General features: G+C 40.6%; 2 protein-coding genes across 8 annotated transcripts in view; one reads left to right on the plus strand and one right to left on the minus strand.

Moving 5' to 3' along the window:
• PACC1 (proton activated chloride channel 1) overlaps positions 1 to 8,015 on the plus strand; it is an 86,273-nt gene extending 78,258 nt beyond the window's left edge. For all 6 annotated transcript variants that reach the window (XM_085219283.1, XM_085219281.1, XM_085219280.1 and 3 more), the window contains 2 exons: positions 1,836 to 1,940; positions 2,498 to 8,015. In XM_085219283.1, the coding sequence (XP_085075409.1) occupies positions 1,836 to 1,940; positions 2,498 to 2,659 (267 nt within the window). In that variant the 3' untranslated portion in view covers positions 2,660 to 8,015. The remainder of the gene's footprint in view (positions 1 to 1,835; positions 1,941 to 2,497) is intronic.
• Positions 3,935 to 20,647, minus strand: part of PPP2R5A (protein phosphatase 2 regulatory subunit B'alpha) — a 40,579-nt gene continuing 23,866 nt past the window's right edge. The window contains exons 4-13 of one of the 2 annotated variants that reach the window (XM_085219276.1): positions 17,006 to 17,098; positions 15,023 to 15,153; positions 14,774 to 14,833; positions 13,528 to 13,636; positions 11,706 to 11,759; positions 8,973 to 9,023; positions 7,950 to 8,069; positions 7,727 to 7,854; positions 5,847 to 5,948; positions 3,935 to 5,179 (exon numbers count right to left, since the gene is read on the minus strand). In XM_085219276.1, the coding sequence (XP_085075402.1) occupies positions 5,047 to 5,179; positions 5,847 to 5,948; positions 7,727 to 7,854; positions 7,950 to 8,069; positions 8,973 to 9,023; positions 11,706 to 11,759; positions 13,528 to 13,636; positions 14,774 to 14,833; positions 15,023 to 15,153; positions 17,006 to 17,098 (981 nt within the window). In that variant the 3' untranslated portion in view covers positions 3,935 to 5,046. The remainder of the gene's footprint in view (positions 5,180 to 5,846; positions 5,949 to 7,726; positions 7,855 to 7,949; positions 8,070 to 8,972; positions 9,024 to 11,705; positions 11,760 to 13,527; positions 13,637 to 14,773; positions 14,834 to 15,022; positions 15,154 to 17,005; positions 17,099 to 20,647) is intronic. The other variant, XM_085219277.1, reaches the window with a different exon arrangement.

Raw genomic sequence — 20,647 nt, forward strand, 5'->3', positions numbered from 1 at the left:
AGACAGGAGTGCGTTCTGAGTCTGTTCCCTTGTGCCTATTGATGGGAGAGGCCTTAAGGGACAAGCTGCGACTGTGGGCTGGTAACCTTCAGCTCTGCTGCAGGAGAGTAGGAGAATCCCGAAGTCCTGCAGTGTGGGCCTTAGTCTGGAGGAAAGGATGTCCCAGCTGCTGTCGTATAAGCACTGACAACAGTTGTCTGCCCTTTGTCATCTGGAGCTCTGTTTCACTTGCCAGTTGTGGTATTTATGTAGTGTTGGATTATTATTTTTTTTAATACTTTGCTGTGTGTCCACATCTAAAGCATCTCAAAGTAGAAAAGACTGACCCAGAATCAAAGGTGAGCTGTTTGTTACCACGAGCATCCATTTAGTCTGGCAGTTATGGACTTCCCAATCATCTGTGTGGGCTGTTTGGTTTATTTAAAAAAAAAAAAAAAAAAGGAAGTAGGAATTGGTACAAATATGAATTTCATGTTTCAGTTACCTATTAATAATACAGCAGAGGTTGAATTAGTTCAGACTAATTGCACTTGCTGTTTGACAGTACAGTTTCTGCTCAAATGGAATAAGGAAGTTCATTGGCCTGTCAAATCTAAAACAGGGAGGCAGCACACCAGAAAGCTGGATACAAATACTGGGTCAAATAGCATAGCCAGTCAGTCTGCTGAGTAATGCAGTAGTCATTACTTGGTCTTTTCTGCCTTTCCCATTGCTTTTAGTCAGCTTTGTGACCTGGTTTCCTATTGTGCAGTTTTCCTGAATGAGTGTAGCTGGAGTTTTGTATGCTGCAATAAGTAAATGAGCTACAGAAGCATTGGGTGAATGTGCAGCAAAGAGGTTTGACTAGAAAACATAAGGCTGTTAAGATCCCAAGTGCTTGGAACGGGTGCATAGAGTGCTCTGCTTCCTGCTTCTGTGTGCTCACACCATAACATTGGGGGTGCCTCCCTGGGAGGAGGAGACTGATAGAAAGCTGAAGGTATTTATAAGGAAACTAAGCCATGGTGGAGAGGTAGGAGGTCGTTTCCCATACAGTGTCTGCTGAATCCATTCTCATATCTGTAGCTCTCGGAATGAAGTAACTGTACTGATTCATTACCTCAAGTACAGAATTAAACTTCTCTGCACTTTGAAGGGGGAAAAACTTTATTTTGACAAAGGTGATGGATAAGGGCATTTCCAAAGCAGTAAGTGAGGCGTGCAGTGGGCTGTAACTGGACACTGCTGGAACAGAGTGCTTTCAGTAAGCTGCTTGTGCGGCCATGCTCCAGGTGAAGGCCCTCATCTGCTGTCTCTCACTCCTTCCTGAATGTTACCGCACCTCCTCCTGCAGACAGGAATAAATGAATAAAGCAGTCAGGCCCTGCTTCTGTTTTGCCACTTTGATTTTTAAAATGGACCTGTAAGCACAAGGGGACAAAAGTGATTACTGACACCAAGGGTGAATGGAGTGAGACTTCCCGTGCTGGTATATATGGCTAAGAGCTGTGCTGCTACTGCAGTGTGTGCTGTGGTTGTACCTTTGTTGTGCTGGTGTCAGCAAGCACTGGGGCATCAAGTAGGAACAATGAAGCACTGCTATATGTAACAGAAGCCTTGGCTGCCAGTCTGAAATGGTACAGTGTTTTATTAGGTGAGAAATAGGAAGTGAATGTGATCGTGAAACAGATGGAGGAAACTGGTGTTCTGTATTCTGAAAGCCTGACGTTCCAGGTGGAGGAAGGCTGAATGCTCTTTTCACCTTAAAAGCCTTTTCTGATGCACTGAAGGCTGGATTGTACAACTGAAGAAAGTAATCTGCACCTTCTTCACCTTTTTCTTTTCTCCCTCTCCAGACTAGTGTGGTTAACTACATTGACCGGAGGACTAAGCTGAGAAGTGACCAGCTGTTCTTTGTGGTATTTGAATGGAAAGATCCTTTTATACAGACTGTTCAAGATGTAAGTAAACAGCCTTGCATCTTATTTTCTTGCCATACACGCTCATGGTGTGTGTTTGTGTGCATGTGTGCCTCAGAGCTTCTGCAGGAACTGAAGTAACAGGAAGAGTGAAGTTAGTTTTGAAATCTCACTCTGTGGGGTTTGGTTGTTATTTTTATACATTCAGTAATAAACAGCCAGTGGGGCTCAAGACCATCCGCTGTCTTTCCCTGACTCAGTGACGCAGCATTATCTTTGCAGCTAGAGGTGTCTGTATGATGGGCCACGTGTTCCCACCTCCTTCCAGCTAATTTAACAGTATTTAAAAAGTTAAACAACCCTGAAAGTCAGAAGGAATTTAGCAGCCAGTACAGGCAGCTCCTGGCACGTGTGCTTCCTTTCTCACAAAAGGAATGGGACGAAACCCAGAACGAGGCACAGGTGTGGCACGGGGCCTCAGCCCTTCTTTGCAGTGTGAAGGCGTGTGCTGCCAAACTCTTCTGATAGATGAATGGAAATGTACAGGTAGAATATATACCGAGTCAGATGAGGAGAATAATATTTTCAATCTCTTTCAGATAATCACAGCAAATCCTTGGAACACGATTGCTCTTCTCTGCGGTATCTTTCTGGCTCTGTTTAAGGCTGCAGACTTTGCTAAGTTAAGTGTTAAGTGGATGATCAAAATCCGAAAGAGACATCTGAAGAGAAGAAGTCAAGTAATGAACCATATAAGCTGAGACTAAAACTACCCTGTAACTATCTGCACCAGAAGGGACAGAGCACAACTGGAATAAGCTTCCATTGGCAATACAGCAAACAGGTATGTTTTCTTCAGGAAAAACACAGCTGCTGGAGAAACAGCCTCATGAACTGACATCTGAACTCCTGAGAAGAGCTTAACTCTAGGAATGCTAGGACAGCTCTAACAAACTCATGCTTTTCTATTCCAGATTTAACAAGTTTACCTCGGTATGTGGGGGGGAGTGAGGAGATTTCACTAATGTAGCAGTTAGATTCTTTAAAAACAAACAAACAAAAAAAAAAAGAACTGTTTTGAATGCTTCTCACAACGGGGGTGTGAAAGTGCTGCCTGAGCTCTGAACCTGCATCTGCTACCAGAATGCAGTTACTTCTTTGACCATACTTAGTGGAAGGTAAAACGGAAACATCAAAACAGTCCAGCCTCCCCTCTCCAAAGAATGTTAAAACAAAATACACTGGAATTCTACTACATCATTTTTCATTTAAAGTGTATTGACTTGAATATTAAAAAAAAAAAAAAAAAAAATTGGAGTGAGCTGTCATATCCTTCTCTGAAACTGCCTGCTCTCAGATGCAGCTGGAGTTTTACAGGAGGTAATCCAGACAGGAGTATTAATGCAAGATGTTGAAGTTTAATAAGTAGACTTTTATGTATGTATTTCTGATCAATCTAACTCAAGCACCTCGATAGTTTCAGAGATAGACTTAGGCTGCTGCTCCTCTCTATTTCTTGCAGTCTTTGCTAAGGTTTTAGAGAAGCCTTTCATCAGCCTGGCACTTAAATGTGATTCTCTGTTATAAAGAGAATGTGCACTAACGAGCTGTGCTGGGGTGGTGGAGTCCTTTTCTTCCTTATAAGTCCCTTACTGGTCAGCTGCCTAACAACTCGGAGCTGTGCAGTCTACAAGGCAGCTGTGCACCCCTCACCGCTATGTGTGTGTGCTCTGGAAGGTTTGTTGCAAAGAAGGAAGCCACATCATATTTTGCTTCTTCCATCCTCTACTACTGCCTTGTTAATGAAGTGGTAAGTGTACTCCCACTTTTTTTTTTTTTTCCTTCTAAAGAAGTGTTGTGGGACAAAATGTACTAACTTTCAGGTGATTGCCAGAGCAAAATCAAGGCACTTAGGTTTAGAAGCCGCATTCTAAGTGCTTTGATGTTGCCAAGAGTGCTACAGGTTAAGGGTTGTTGGTAAGAGCTGCTCTAACCCTCTGTCTTTATGAGCACAAAGATGTGATTACAGCACTAAATACAAACATAAAGACTTTATTGAATGCTGCTCAATTCCCCAAAGATCTTTCATTACAAAAGTTTTCCACACAACTGCAATTTAGGAGATTGGAATGGTACTCTGATAAAAGATGTGAAAAATACTTGATCAGGCGACAGACAAGACTTCCATAGTCAACTTTCCACTTTCAAGAAGTGGACTGCATTTTCTTTGAATAAAACAAGGAACTAGTTACTGACAGCCTTTCCTCCTTACTAAAAGGAGGAATATACCCCTTTTGGTATTGCTCTTCCATCCCCAAGGTGCTAAAAGTAATGTAGAAGTGGCCACAATGGACGGGCAGTCTCCAGGAGAACTGCGCTATTCCGCAGCCCTCCGTGAGCTGAGCAGGAGCATCATTGATGGGCTCCCTAAGCAAAGCTCTATCCTCAGCTGCAGCAGGAGGAAATGTTAAGTATGCCCAGGACCAAGAGGCAGTGAGAAGAGCGTAGAGGTACTCACTGCATGTGACCAAGCATGGGGCCATCCTGCCCTGTTCAAGCTGACCTTCTCTCCCTGTAAGTCTCACACTGAGTGACCTTACACAAAAATCTAAATGTGAATTCAGCCAGGAATTCAAGACCAGCACCATCTGAGAGCTCCTTCCAGTGCTGTGAGGGACACACACTGCGTGTCTCATGCTACTGGTAACGGACCTTGGTTTTATTTGAGAAAATACAGCACCGCTAGAAGCCTTCTCTATCATCTTCACCAAGGTATGCAGCGATGTGAAAAGCACATATAAAACAAGGAAAAAATGTACATAGCAAACTATACCACCTATGTGCAACACAATCAAAAATTCAAGTCATAATTCTCACCACTCCCATAATTATTTCACTCATTAAGGATGATAATTCAGTTCTATGAAACGCTGGAAGTGACAGGATATCGATAATTAGACAAATTTACAATATGCTGTGGTACTGACATCACTTAAATGCTGTATTTAAATTCAAATCTTTTCATTTACATTTAGCCAGAGAAAAGTTGGCTGTTCCTACTGTACTGATGAGGTTTATTTTGCAAATTTTTACGTATTTCAAAAGGGTACAAAAAAGTATGTTTGTCGAGTGGAGGTTGTCATTTCTTTTATTTGGCACTTGTATCATGTGCATTGAGCACGTTGTGAGTGCTGTTCTGCTTCTCTGCCATAGCCTTCTTCAGCTTTAGCTCCTCTAGCTTTCTCCACAGCTCTTCACGTTCCAATTCTTTCTTTTTCTCTCTGTGGAAAAGAGTGAAGTGTCAATTTCAGATGCGTCTTTAAAAGCGCAGTGTGGTGATGCGGGTACCTAAACAACTGTGGTCTACACCTAGTAACCTGCAGCTTAAGTTAAGGTTTTTGCTCCAAAGCTATATTCAGAGGCATTCCATTTCCTCTATTAAAAAATAAGCATACAAGTTAGTGAAGATTAGCAGTAAAACAGTAACTGTGCTCTGACAGGAGTTTGTCAGATGAGTGCTGTAGTGCGGTTTTGCAGAGATGACTGCAGTTTGGAAAAAAGAAAGATACTGAGCACTTTGGGCCAGTGGAAGCGCAGCTGCTGGAAGGAGCCTGAGCATGCACATCCAGCTAGCACAGCTCCAGCACCACTGGTGGGTGGTTGGTGGGATAACAGAGGCGTTTGAGCAGTGAAGTATTTTCCAGCCAAGCTTCTTTCTCCAGCCAACAGCCCCTGAAGCAGAGCCAGCACCAGGTGGCCCCCGCAGCACCTGAGCCCACTTCTCCCCCCCACCAGGTGCCTCCTGCTGCAGTGCCACCCACAGCAGCAGTATCCACTGTGTGCTTCTACAGAACCCTGCAGCCACAGCCAGATTTCAGCTGGTGCATTCTAGGTACACGGACTCATCATCACCATCCATTTGGACAAACAAACAAAAAAACCCATTACCTTTGCCTTTCTGCTTTATATGAGCTGGTAAGCTCGTCAAAAAGCTTGCCATTCATTTCCATCAGTGTTTTCAGCACGTTATATACCAGTGCCACGATGGTTCTAGAATGGAAGGAGCACAACCATTAGAACTTCAATAAGCAACTGTTTGGCTTCCTTTCTGGACCCTAAACTTTGTATTTAAGGTGCTACTGTAAGTTTTTTTTTTTTTTTTTTTTTTTTTTAACTTTTAAGGTACTACTGTACCTTGAAAGAAAATCTTGTACTGTAGTTCCCTCCATAAACAAATAAATGAGTATTTAACTTTAAACTCCCAACTCCAGTCATCACATAAGATACAACCGTTGGTACTGTGATGGTACCACAGTACCATTCAGCCATTCAGTTACATCAGCATTTAATAAACTGAATTCTAGCATGGATTTTTAAGTATTTGAGCAATGAAATAGGAGAGTCCCAAAGGATAAAACTTCTGGTGATAGGCACAAATTTGGCAGTTAATTCAAGAAATGGAATAGCTCAAGCAGTACTGCTGTGTCTTTTGTAAACTGCAAATCTTGACAGCCACAGATAATTTTCCTTTTTGACTCTATTTGTGAAGATACTCTCATGTCATTAAGTTATGTTAATAATGTTTATCTCCTTCCAGCCCATTCTGAATTATTACACACACCTGCAGAAATTGCAGTAAACATGAACAAGGTGCCTATCTTTCAGCTTATCACTAATCAAAAAAGGTAAGCTGTAAGGTAAGCTGTCTCCCCCTTGTTACCCTCACCAGTGGAGACCTTCACACAGCAGTAAGGTGTGTAAGGCCGTAGAGCAGGGGTGCCGTGCTCTCACCAGCTTGAAAAATGAGGAAAAGAAAAATTTAAGGAAGTAACCAAAGGACCACGTTTGCCTTTTCAGTACACTCCATTCACTGGGGCACCTTTGAGATCTCTCTCCTGCTGACCGGAGGCCTCACACTCACCCAAAATGCAGAGTGGCCTTGGCCTGCCCACGCACTGAACGCTGGCTGTCTCATGGTTTGAAGACAAAAGCCTACTTAGGTTATTGGTTTTCTGAGAGGAAAAGCCTGATCCTAAGTGAATAATTAAGACCACACTAGACAGGTAGATGGATGTAAATAAGCTTCTTTGTCTTTCAAATCAGATTAAAACCATAGGGCTGTACTTGCTTCCTGAACTTCCTGCTCTTCAAAGTATACAATTAACTTGTGTCTTTTGTGCCCTTCCTAAAGTAAAGAGCACCTTCTGACTGCAGCTAGAGGAAGAGGGACACCATTCGGATTTGTTGAGGCCCGCAGGCACTACTAAGGCTCCAAGAATCAGGTCTCCTGTAGTTACACGCAGGCTCAGCTGGTAGGTTTGCACTGACACACACCACCTGGAGACATTCAGAGTAACTTCAGTCTCTACAGGTTCTTAACAGGTGTCTGATCTGCTTAGACTGCAGAAGGCTCCTGCCTACCTGGGTTTCTGCCTGTAAAAAGCTTTCTATGTTCTACAGATCGACTCAATTTAGGGTGCTGAGCACAGCCAAAAACTTTGAAATATTAAAAAAAAATGCCGTGTCATTACTTTGTCTTGCCAATGTAGAAAAAAACAACTAAGGAAATTCAATAACCAACACCTAAGATCAAATGTCACTAGAACATCACAACTGCCATCCAGTTCCCTCATTTCTTGAGTAAATTCCAGTTCTCCATCATCTCAACGCAGAACAATGAAAGCATGATATTGCTGAAAATGATGTCCATTTTAGCAGATTTCATCTAAGTTAAAATGAAGACATATTTACAAGGTTATGATCTCAACTGGAAATAGCAGGCTTAATGCAATGCACTTTGGTACTGCAGATAGTTAAACATTACTTACGGGTTCCAGTGTTCTTTGGAGATCTTGTATAAACTACCAAACATAATTGGTAGAATTTTATCAATGTTCTCCTCAATCAGACTAAGAATATATTCATTATTCCAAAAGTACAAAGCTCTTTCTGCAACCTGAAATGCAAAGGTTAGGAGTCAACAACCAGAAAACAAATTACTGTGGGTGATTTTTGATGGGTTTTTGTTTTGTGGGTTTTTTTTTTTTTTACCTGAAAATGTGAACTTGACACACACTTGGAAATTTGCTTAAATAAAGGCTCTTCTATTTTTTTGAATTGTGTCGGCTCTATTACATCTAAGATTTCTTCAATTTCACCTAAAAACATTACCTGTTGTATAAAAGAGATACATCAACAAGTATGAGAACGTTTTATATTGACAGTGTGAACAGAAACAAAATATGGCTTAACCACGAGAACATGCACTGAGCAGCGCATGTCATTACAGAGCCTCAGGGTCTTCCGTTGTGTGACTGCTCTGGCACCTAAAGGAGCTGCTTCTGCAGAATGTTTTTCTTCGCAGTTAAAAAAAAAAAAAAAAAAAGCTGCAACATTTTACTTCCAAAGTATCTGCAGAGGTTACCTTTGAGATCTGCAGACTAGCTGCTCAATGGCCAGTAGTTAATAGGAGTTTTAACCTAGAGCCAGCAGGAACAGCAAACACCTGGCGTGGAAAAATTCAATGCCAAGCAACTGAACGGACAGCAGCTCTGAAGAGTCCTACTGTCAGGCACCAGCAGAGATGAGCTGGGGGGGCATAAGTCCAACTCCTGACTGTGCTCATTTGAATTACAGAGAAGAAAAGCCAGCCAGAAAAAAAAACAATTTTCCCAGACCATTGAGAGTTGTTTTCAGCCTGTGCAAAAGATGTACGCACGCTTCAGAGTTCTATTCAGCACCTCAGTGGCTACGTCTGGGTTGTGGTACACATGACTGCCTCCAACACTGTGTGACCACACTACAGTACTTCTCACTTCAAAAACCTTTTTCTCTACACAGTATCTTAATTAGAACGAACCTCTAGCACAGTTTTAACATAGCAGCACCGCAGTGACAACTGGCATGTCAAAAAACTGCACTGAGTAGCACGACAAAGATGAGCACTCTTTATGAAGTTTCAAGAGCTGCAAGTTTGTTGCAAGACTTCTTGAGAAGAGATGGAGATCACAACCCTGCCATGCTGCAGTTTGCATCACAGTAGACAAGAAACTGAAGAGAGAAGACAGAACCAACCTCTTTCTGACTGCAAGTTTTGGGCCAAAATTTGAGCAGTCCTCTGATTACCTGTATGAGAAATACAAACAAGTTAAACCAGAACACGTTTCTGTTACTTATTTGATAAGATGGAGGAGAAAAAAAAGAAGGCTGTTTCTCCCTCTCCAGAGCATCGATAAAAACTGAATAAGGCTAATAGCAACTGCATGAAAATACTTCGTCTCATTTAAATAGTCATCTTGCTTTGGTTATCCACTCCCACCGCACTACATACACTAACTGATAGCATGTTGATATCATCAAAGCATCCCAAAGTGAAGCTCATTTCCCTGTAGGCAGATTGCCAGCACTTTTACTTGTTTCCTCATGACCCATACACTGCAGAGCACTGCACCCAGTGGGTTTTGTAGGCCAAGAGAAAGCAGCACACAGACGGCACAAATGGCAAACAGAGGAGGCCTGGCCTCCACCACATCCTTTTTTCTTCTCTGATTTGAAGTGTCAAAGGTTGGAAACTAGAAATGATGAGAACTTACAAAGAGAAGTTTCCAGTTGTAGATACTGAAATACATCTCTTGTAAGACTGGAAAAACCCTTTGGGAAATGTAGTTGGAAAGCACAGCAGGAGAGGAGGGAAACCACCAGCACCAAAAAGAGCAGCAGCCATTCCCCAGAACAGACACCTGGCCCAGCACCAACCTGCAGAACTAACTTGAACTAACGCTGGGTGTAGAAAGCCCAAACTGCGCCTTTCAGACACAGAAACCTTCTTCAAGCACTGTGAAATTTCACTCTGAGGAAAGATCTCAGCTTTTATGGTATAGCAGCACCTAACAGATTGTACCCAACTGCAGAACTTAGCCTACCATGTGAATGCCTTCCATATTGCAATTTTCCCATGTTTTTTTCCTCCAATCTTCCCAGCTGGCTATTTGGTTCACAGCTGTGTGTACTGTCACAGGTGACGTGCTGACAGTAATGACGTTAGGTGCTCACCAAATTTTATCCTGGGATATGCAAACTAGAGGACTGGCTGTCACTTCAGATGAAACTCAGCAAACGAGGACTTCATACTTTATCTTTTTAAAGAACAAGTCGGAACACGTACAGTCTGCCAGCACCTTCCCTTCCCCCAGACAACACCAGAAAACCAAAAGAATTTCACATGGGGACATCTTCCAAAGAAAAGCTACTAGAACCTAACATACATCTCTGTAACCTGCAGCAAGAATGTACTGATACTGGAGGCACAGAGCTGGGTCAGCTGCAACAGTCCCGTTCCAGCAGTGGGCAACGAGTGCTGAATATACTTCACTACATGGACTCACGTTCTCAACTTGACAAAGAAGTAATATGTTCCTGCTAGAAAGTGCAAGCCTCTACAAAATACCTACTCCTTGCTCTTTAGAGTTGCAGTTTCCAGCTTGACCAACACTGAGAAGCTGATACATGCATATGTAAGTTCAAAGCCTTTTTTTCCAAGGACTGCACAAATGTAGATCTGAAGTCGTACTGTTCTCACAGCACAAAATACACAGGTTAATATTCCTCCCAGGGCTACAAGGTTCCTATAAAGCTGACTTACACCAGCAGGCACCTGCTAGACAACTTCTGTACAAGGGCTGCACATTCAGCCTGATTCTCATGAAATGAAATTCCATCCGTGTAAAGGCTGTGGCACTCAGCAGGGTTAGGTAATGAGCTCCTGTCAGCTCTGCAAACATCAAGACCGACCTAAGGCAGACTACCATAGCTACATGAGCTCAGAACACACGTCCTCTGCATTGACCCTGAGAGATAATTCCTGCCAGAAAAATAACAGGAAGGTACTCATGAAGCCTTCTGATGGATTTCTTAAAATACTACTTCACCTACAGCCAAACAGAAATCCGTATGCTATTTCATCAGTTGCTCCGTTGAGTTTTGACATTTACATTTCGAGCACTTCGAGCTTCTCACATCTTCACTTGCTACCATATATTAACTTTTACTCTTCCTTTATAAAGGCAACGTTACTGTAAGTTTGCATTAATAACCAAAGTATTTAAATTTCCAACATCTCCTTAATGGAAGGATTTCCAATTGCTGACCAAACTGTTTCTGTCCCGGCTGCTGCAGTCCCACTGTTTCCCCAGGAGCTGCAGCAGTGCCTGCACTCTGTGTGGGCACAGCCAGACTGCCTGCAGGAAGCACTGCCATTCCCTTTGGGGCTGGGCAGGCTGTGTGTGCCGCAGGAGATGCAGTCTGGCAGAAGCCACTGATGCCCAAAGCACCTCTACAGCAGCTGCCAAGAGCTGTGCCAGGAACCAAAAAGACAAACATCACATTTGGAATGTCAGCATCCTTTCTGTCTAAATAAAGTGTAGTTACTCTTTCTCACTTCCATTTTGGGACAGTGTATTCTCTTGAAATATTTCTAATTTATGCTAGGAATGAGCCATCACACTATTGGCTCACACTATTACTGAAATTTCAGCTCTTACCAGGAAGGAACACATGAGCATTCTCATATGAGGTGATTTATGTGATCTCAGTGGTTCAAACTTTTATTTCAATTTTATCTTGGATGCATGCTAAGAGATAACTGCACTTTCAAAATCAGGACTTTCTCCTACGCTTTCTTCCCTCCTAAAAACACCTATGGATCATAATCAAGGTATCAGAGAGCACTGCTCTGCAATTCCAGTGAACTGCACTGAAATACTAAGTTGAAATTAAAGCCAGAAAAACACGCAACAGAAAAACACTTACAGGCTCTGTTAAAGTTGTATCTTTCTCCAGGAATTGTACAACACAATAGGCGAGCTAGAATATAAGTCACAGAATTATTTAAACAGACACTGGTTAGACACTGCAGCATAACTAAGTAGCACAGCTTATAATGAGAGCACTTCAGAGCATGAAAAAAGAAAATAAGAAAGGATAAAACCCCAAACACTGTGTTCTCCCCCCCCTCATTGATCGCTGCCCAAGGGTCTGAGAAGTGATACTGTACATTCTATATTCACTTATTTACATACTGTTTAGTTACTCAGCACACAGTTAAGTGACAAAACCACCATGGCTCCACCACGTACAGAAGCCACACAATGATAGTTACAGTTCTAAATTCCAACCAGGTTGATTTTGAGAAATCACAAAATGCTTCATCTCATAATATGACCCAGATACAAAATTCTTCCTGTGCATTACATGTGTACTGCCAAACCTGAAATCAAGAATTACTTTTTTTTTTTTTTTTTTTAATCTGTTATCCTAAAACAATCATTACAACAAGCCTAACTTATTGCTGCTACCCCTAAGGATAAAGATGTGTGTGTGTGGATTCAAAAAACAGCATGGCACACACAGACTTCATAAATTCCCATTAAGGCATTACTGTGCCACTTATCCTCTGTTCAAAGACACAAAGGCTCAAACTTAAGCCAGCTTTAAGTCTTCATCTTCTAAGGGCAGGCTCCTTGTGCTGCAGAAACAGAGCGATGGGACTGCTCCCTCATTTCCAAGTGCTGTTTTGGTACGTAGCTCTATGGTTTGTGATGGGATAGGCAAGTAGCCTGCTCAGCAAACCAAATGCTGCTTCTCAGTATCCAGTACAGCTGAGTTTAGAGCATCCTTTCAGGTACCAATGGATGTGATTAAACATATCACAGAAAAGGGCAGCTTGCTGCACTGATTCTATCTAGGAGAATACTTCTGGCATGTGACAGGTTCCTTCATTTCACGTGGCAGCCTATCGCACAGTAATAAACCACAAAGACAAGTGATCTAATTAATTCCTAATTCTCAAATACAGTTTTAATTGAGCTCTCGACTTGATCCTTGTGTAGTCTATATAGTCATAATGATTTTGCTTTAATTAGAAACTCATTTCCTTGTTTTGTCTATAAAGGAACTGTATTAGCTGGCGGACTAAGTTAACAAAGCTATTTTTTAATTAGCCAAGCTGAATTACTTGTAAGTTTACATCAAATGTATTCAGTGCTCAAGTACCATATGTCTGGCTATAATACACATTATTCCTCCAGTAAGATGATGAACAGCCGCACTAAGCATAAGAATGGAAATCAAATGAATAACTGCTGCATTCTGACAGCATGTCATGGATCTACATAATTTCTAGTTGAGCCAGAGAGCTATTATGCATTTTCTGCCATTTCCACCCAATGCCCTTCCCCCCCTCACAATCACTGGAAGGTTTTAGAAATAAAGGAGCACTTCTGAAATAAGCCATACTCAGGTTTCCTTGATACACAGCACATAGGTTAAATTAAGAAAGTGATAAGAGAACACAACAAGGGCCTGGGATTAAATGAACCTTGGAGTGTGACAGACAGCCAAACCAAAAAGCTTCCCACTTCAGCTGATGCGAGTTCAAATCGCTGTTACATCCTCTCACATTTAATACATGCTAAGCATTTTAACATTTATGAACAAGAACTGCAAGGTCTTAAAAAATATGTTTACAAATACCTCAAAATGTTGACATTATAACACACCACTTCAAACTTTCATTAGCTTCAAATGCAAATACAAAGAAAACCACTACTCTTAAAAATAGGTGAGAGCTTACCTGTGCGTGAAACAAAGCTAATCCCTTTGCAGTATGCATGGGAATCAGAACTTTCATAAGGAACTGCTTGTGTTCCGCTTTCAGTGGCAGTGCAAAACCATTGATAATACTGAAAACGTGAATAAGCAGGATTTATTTTTATTAAAAAAATCAAAACAAAAGATTTTTTCCTAGCAAGAAGTAAAGAATTCCTGTACATTCAGCAGACGTTCGATTTCTGATTCCATTTCTAACCCTGGTAATTACGAAGCCATAAAATAACTACATATATGCACAGCCTCTAAAGGTTTGGCATGTTGGCAGGCATATGAGAGAAGCAGAGTGGAAGCCCACTAAGACTCATGAGAGGACTTTCACCATCACCTCCTCTAGGTAAAATAATCTAAAGTAAGTTGTTGGGTAATGATAAAGCTCGTACACATCAGGAAGCTGATCCATTTCATGCAGAATCACTTAAACACAACTTGCAGAGGAACAAAATAGATAGCATATAATTTTTTAGTTATTACAACAGCGCAGTTTGAAAATATGTTTTGAGTTTTCCCCCTAAAAGTAAAGCTTTCACGTGGTCCTTGATTCAATAACCTTGTCCTAAGAGCCAGCCCTAGAACAAATGACAGTCCTTCAGGAAGACCTTAGGTTTTGTTTCCTACATTTCAGATAAATCTGAGCAAATGGAATCCCATTCGCTTGGTTTTCATGATGATTGATTCCATGATACTTTCACAGTCTGTTAAGCCACTTGTGTTTTGAGTTTTCTACCATGAAATGTATCTGTGTCAGTTTTGGAAAATTATTAAAAAGATACCACAAACAGCTTTCAAAGTAAAAAATTACTGAATTAGTGACAAAAATGGTAATTAAGATACTTTCAAGACTTTTCTGAACACACTTTAAGCAAAATCAGCCTGCTGAAGGTTAACCATTGTATTCAACTTGAGAGCTGAAGTTAACATTCATTTTCCAAACCAAAGAATCAGTACTCTATTGGATATATTCCTCAACAGGCGAGGACTCTTGAGAAATATTTTGCCTGTCATCTTTAAAATGCGCATTGAAAACGAAGGATTTAGACTCTATATCCTAATTAGATATTCACATGGTAACCCAGACAGTATTCAATTATATCAGCGGCTGCACTTCATCACTCATTACCGTAATACTCTTCCCATTCCCAAAGCAGGGAAATTGAAGCAAGCACTGCCCACAATAACATTTTGTATCTTTTCTGTCTGCTCAAACTTACCTTCCTAATATCTCAAGAAGTTCAGCAACACCATTGAAGTGCTCTGTTTCATATATAAACCTATTATGAAAAAAGACAAGAATGGAAGCAGGTTCCAAATAAATAATCTTTAGTAAGTCTTAGATATTTGAAAGGCAATCACAGATCAAACCCAACTCTTTCAGTGCAAGAACAAATCTCTGCAGTCACAGACTACGAAGGGAAAACAGAATAGTGCTCAACCTGGACAGACATAAAGATAGAGCATACCTGAGGAAAATGTTATTGATCTGTTTCCTGATGAATGCTCTTAAACCAAGGAATTTGCCATAAATTCGATGAAGAACTGTCTTTAGAAAATCACGTTCTCGTGGGTCTTCACTGTCAAAGAGCTCCAGTAACTTCAAAAATTAAATTGAAATTTATTATTTTTGGAAGACTTACATTTTGTCAGGTTCCTAATTGATTTGAGCTTGATCTTTAACTTACAAAGTCTGCATTAGAAAAAAACAGAATCGGTTTGACTTAGTATTTTATTTGGATATCCAGTGTTATTTTCAAAACTAGATTTCAAATAAAGCTGATTTAAGTACACCCAGCAGTTTCATTTCCTTTGTATCAAAAAGTCTGCATAGAGCAGACATCAACAAAGCCATTCCAACCACTACCCTATCAAAATAACAATGAAATTTTAAGAATGATATTATCAAATTCGGGGTGAGTGGTTTTTACTCGGTCTTCAAGAAATCAGAATGAAGCAAATTTGTGTCATATACTTATGATTTTTTAATTAAGATCTTGTTCTACCGATTTCAATACACTACTCATGCCTTCAAGGTTAAACACAAGCATAATCCTCTGCAGAATCATTTTATAAGACAAGTCTATGATAAGAATCATGCACATTTCCTCAGGGGACAGAGAGGGAGACAGATGTTTAACAGAATGCAAATGCATTAAAAATGAGCTGGGGAAGGGAGGGAAATCAGCAAGTACAAGTTTCTTCATTTCTGTCTGACTCTAATGGCAGTATTTCCCCCACCTAGTTTGGTTTTGTTAATACCTTCTTCCTCCCCACAGTAACTTAGCTCCAGCAATCACTACAGCCTCCTGCTTAGTCCAGATGTGCAAGCTCACAAACATCTACACCAAGCAGCAGCAGGGACTGGGAACTGCTCTATGAGAACTCTGAATGAGAACATTTCATGTCTATATTCAGAAGGAATTTCTTAGGGTCACTACTGCATTTTCTCCCCACAGACAGCGTGGTGTGCTTTGCATCATCTTTATTATACTCTAGAGAAAGACCTTGTGAAACATCAGGAGCTGAAATACTGCAACATAGCTCTTAAAAACTGTTGACCAGTCAGTGAACTGGACAGGCATGGACAGTAGTTCCACAGCAGCTTCAGGTTTGAATTTTGTGCGAAAGTCAAAATAGAAAAGAAGGGAACACCTACAAACAAGAAGGGTAAACCCAGAGAAGCGGGCACATAAACAGTCACTGAAGGCAGCAAGTGGAAGCATTCATCTACATTTTCACTTCTCACTGCTGTACTGTGGCAGCCTATTCACGCTCAAGCTTTGAAAAATGAGCATTTGGGCATGGTAAAAATCCAGTGAGGTAACCTTGGACAAGAACTGTTACCATATCATACAGCTTAATGCCTTGACAGGTGAGGTGTGATGTCCTACTTCACTTTTCCTCATAGAAACTTCGTATGATGAAACAACTTTGCACTATTTTCTCATGGGCTTTCTCATTTAATTTTCCTTCTGCATATAATACACCACAATATGAGAATGACACCATCCAGTAATAACTCAGCACATGTTGGAACACATTTCATGTACATTAAGTTACTTATCCAGAGGAAAAACAATTTTGCTGTAAGATTTCCCATCGTAAATCTCTATGAAGAAAACAAACATCAAAGCACTACAACAGTGTCATTGGCACGCTGTTGATTTGACTGGAGGTAAGTTACAATATTAAGAACACAACTTGCATTAACAAAAAATAAAACTCTTGCATTGCAAAGAGGCTAATATCTGAAAACAAAGTGTTTCTGAAGTTACTAATTACTAATTATTCCCTGTGCAGCAGGCATTGCTTGGCAGAAATCACTGCTGAAACAACTAGAATTGAACTCTCTGTCAAAGTGAAAGCTTCAATATCTCCTCAGCTGAACAACCGCCAGTTAAGCCTGAAAGGCAATCTTTAACTCTGAGGTAGGAAACCTGTCTACTTACCTGCTGTACAAATTTCTGGTCAATGAATCTCTTTGCAATGCTAGGCTGAAAATCCGGGCTTTCCAAAAATCTTAGGAAAAATTCATACACCAACTACAAACATCAAAGTGAGAATTTTGAACAAGTTAATAAGTACACCATCCTATGGATCTTATCCCCTACCCGAGTCAGTGGGACTATTCACATAATTAACATTTACAAATGAAAACCATCATGGCCTCTAGTGCAGTTTACCGTAAGCACCAAGAGCATTTTAATTCCCAGAAGATTCTAAGCTTAACAAATAAATAACTGAAAATACCACTCTACAACAAAAATGAAGTATTACACAAATTCACATTTCCTACTACATTAAAAATGCATTATGTAGAAATAAGTTACCAAACACTTGTCAACACTGAGGGTAAAATTAAGTGCTCTATCAGTATTTAATTCCCTAAAAACAGATTCAGATATATTTGCTAAGTACTCCTGGAGACAGGTTTCAGATTCAAACTCTAAAAATGGAGCTTACAGCTCCAAAAATGATCATATTGGAAAAGCTGAAGGAATACATACAAACTTTAGCGCTTGGCACAACATTACATTTCTATACACTGGGCATTCCATTCAAAGAGTAAGACCTTCTGCAGATTTACACCCAGTATCCTGTATATTTCGTACTATATTCTTTCTATTGACTTCGAGTCCCTATTTGTTATGATCCCTAAGGCCCAGAGACAGAGAGGAGATGGAGGCAGCAAAGGCCTGAGGCAGCAGAGCAAGGCACAAAAAAGGCAGAGCACAAGTCCCATACTATTGGATTCATCACAAGTCCAAGACAAACAACCGTGTGTACCCATAACAGTGGCAGGTGGGGGAGAACACAAGCAACCTTCTGATTTGTAAAATACACCTCAGGCATCTCTTAAGCAAGGCAGAACTGAGAGAAAGATGTCTTCAGATTAGCTGCATTCAGGGCTTCTTATGTTTTCAATGCCTATTTCTCAGCTCGAGAACTGAGAGAACTAACGCACACTTCAGATAAATACAAACATACTGCCTGGACTGAGGAATAAAACCTACACAGAGGTAACATATACAGGCATGTATTTCAACAACTTCCACTAGGAAGAGTTACTAAACCATGGCTACTCATTCTTTCAGGCTAGAAATTAGATAAATATTTCAGTGGTTTGTACTGAAATGGGGAACATGACTGGAGGGAGGTAACAGAGTGCCATGGGAATTCATGCTGGAATTAAATTTCATTAAGTACTGAATTTGTATATTATATATATTTCTATCAGCAAACACAACAAGAATAGTTATATGAAAGCTGCTGGAATGAAGCCACAATATTGGCAGCTATTGTCTGATTTAAAGAAATAATAAAGAACATCAGGTTATTGGTAAGAAAGGGACAACAAAGATACAGGATGAAACTAAATGACTGCGAAGTCAGCTGCAGAGATAAGAAAGAGCTCTACTAAGAAACAGCAAGCTTTGAAGGTGAGAAAAGGAGGATTGGATACTGGTTCTGAATGCTAGGATGACAAAGTTCCCCAGCTACACAGCTGGGGCAAAAGCACAGCAAAGCCAGAGCAATGACAAACAAAATCCTGGGATTTTCCAATAAGATAATGACAGAAGAGGGATATGTGCAGTACCCTACATGCTGGAGAAAACATATTCAGATCTGAAAGGATACAGAGGAGCCAGTAGAACAGCGAAGGGCCAGAGTAGCAATTGTTATGAGCCAAGACTAAATAGGTCTGTTTTGTTTACCCTAAAGGAAGGCAGGGAGGGAGGACAATTATGGCTTCTTTCTATAAATAGATATGGGAACTGAGATAAACATCCAGCAGAAGAATGAGGCTAAAGCATAATGCCCTAGCAGCGTCGTAGGCTAAACCAATATTGATGTCAGATTCTCAATATCTGATGACATGGCATATCTCATTTCGAGTACAGAGAAGATCAATCAGTTACCATGTGAATGCTCTGTATAATCCAGGCAACTCTGGAACCACCGTTTTTGCTACTGCTCTTAAAGAGAGGAGCTTTCAGAAAAACAAACATTTCATGCTCAAAAATCCACATACAACTATGGAAGCCACACTTAAAAATGTACAGATAATAAAAGGTAGCAAGAAACTTTGGGATTCCCTGGGAACCTCGGGAAATTTAGGAAACTTCACCCATGGTGTCCCAACCGTGTAACGGCCATTTCTGAATAACTCAGCCTCTTACTTCTCCCCTACACTTGTGCTTGAAAACAGAAGCACAATCCTAAGTATCAGCAAGGGGAACAAGGATGGGTTCTAAACACAACAGACACTGGTTATTTTAGCCTTGGGAAAAAAAAAAAACAAAAAAAAACCAACCAAATAAACAGACAGTTATGTTTAACCTTCCTAAGCACAACTGAAGTGTTACCATTAGGAATACTAAATCATGGGGAGAATTGCTGGCTTTGGTAGCTTCAATTCTCAAAAAATCAGTCTGTTTGGGTAAAGGAGTTATGGCAAATAACTCCTACTATGTTTTGGTGATTCACTGTTCATTATTGCAGAGACCACTAGAATATTACTGCTTTGAGCTAACAATTCCACCATCTACCTACAGCTTGCTAAGCCCAGAAACACAGGGTGGTTCTAATGCCAGCTTGTTCAATCTAGTCTGGTTGCTACAAACCACCTTGAGTATAACTTTAAAGCTATGTCTTTCAAGTGACTCTAGCTTTTACTGCAGGTCTACAGTCTTTTGTAGTGGCTACGCATGTTGCTGGTAACTTACTAAGCTATTACCTGTAACGTTATGTTACAGTGAAATAACAGATTCATCAGAACAGAGAACAGTAGAGTCAGATTTTCTTTTCTTTTCCCTCCCAAAAAACTGGCTACATGACAGACAACAATTTTGAGTTCTACCATCTAGGTAAGGGTGGAGAACTGAAGGAGAGCTAAAGGAGAGAAAAACACAAACTATTTCCATTGTGCTGCACTGAGCAAATCTACTCCAAGGACCAGGAAGATTGACTGCAGGAGCAGGAAATCCACCATCAGTAATCAGATAGGCTGGCCAAAACTCATTTAGAAAAAGGCAAAAGAAAAAGCCAAAAGTAAAACTTCAAACAATAACACAACAAAGAGCTCTTCCACTTTCCCATAAATGAGCCTAAAGCACAAAGTGAAATGGTCACAGAAACCACAAGTTTTTTTCCCCATGTAAGAACCATAGTTCAGTCATGTCCTAAAGTGAACTGAGCACACATTTACAAATTTTATTCCTGGGAGACAGGAGCATTTGGAAGTCAAATGATGCCTCTACCGACTTTAGGAGATATTTGCATAGCCTTTGTGCAACCCCCCACTGCACGGGGACACACATGCCCCTTGTAAGGACATAAAATATTGTATCTTCATGCAGTATTTTAAGGACAGAGGGGAGCAGATGGCATACAGATACTTAGCAACTATTAATCTTCTACTCTTTATTAGAAGTTGCTACACAACTGAGTACCTTGGATGACAACCTGAGAACCTGGATGATGACAAGTGATTTAGGACTGTTCAACTTTTAACTGATAATTGAGAAAAAAATTAGCAATAGCACAAGTAAATCATGTCATTGATACAGCGATGCTATAAAAATCACAAG

The sequence above is a fragment of the Meleagris gallopavo genome, chromosome 2, assembly GCF_905368555.1.
Source record: "Meleagris gallopavo chromosome 2, MGAL_WU_HG_1.1, whole genome shotgun sequence".
In the NCBI taxonomy this organism is placed as follows: Eukaryota; Metazoa; Chordata; class Aves; order Galliformes; family Phasianidae; genus Meleagris; species Meleagris gallopavo.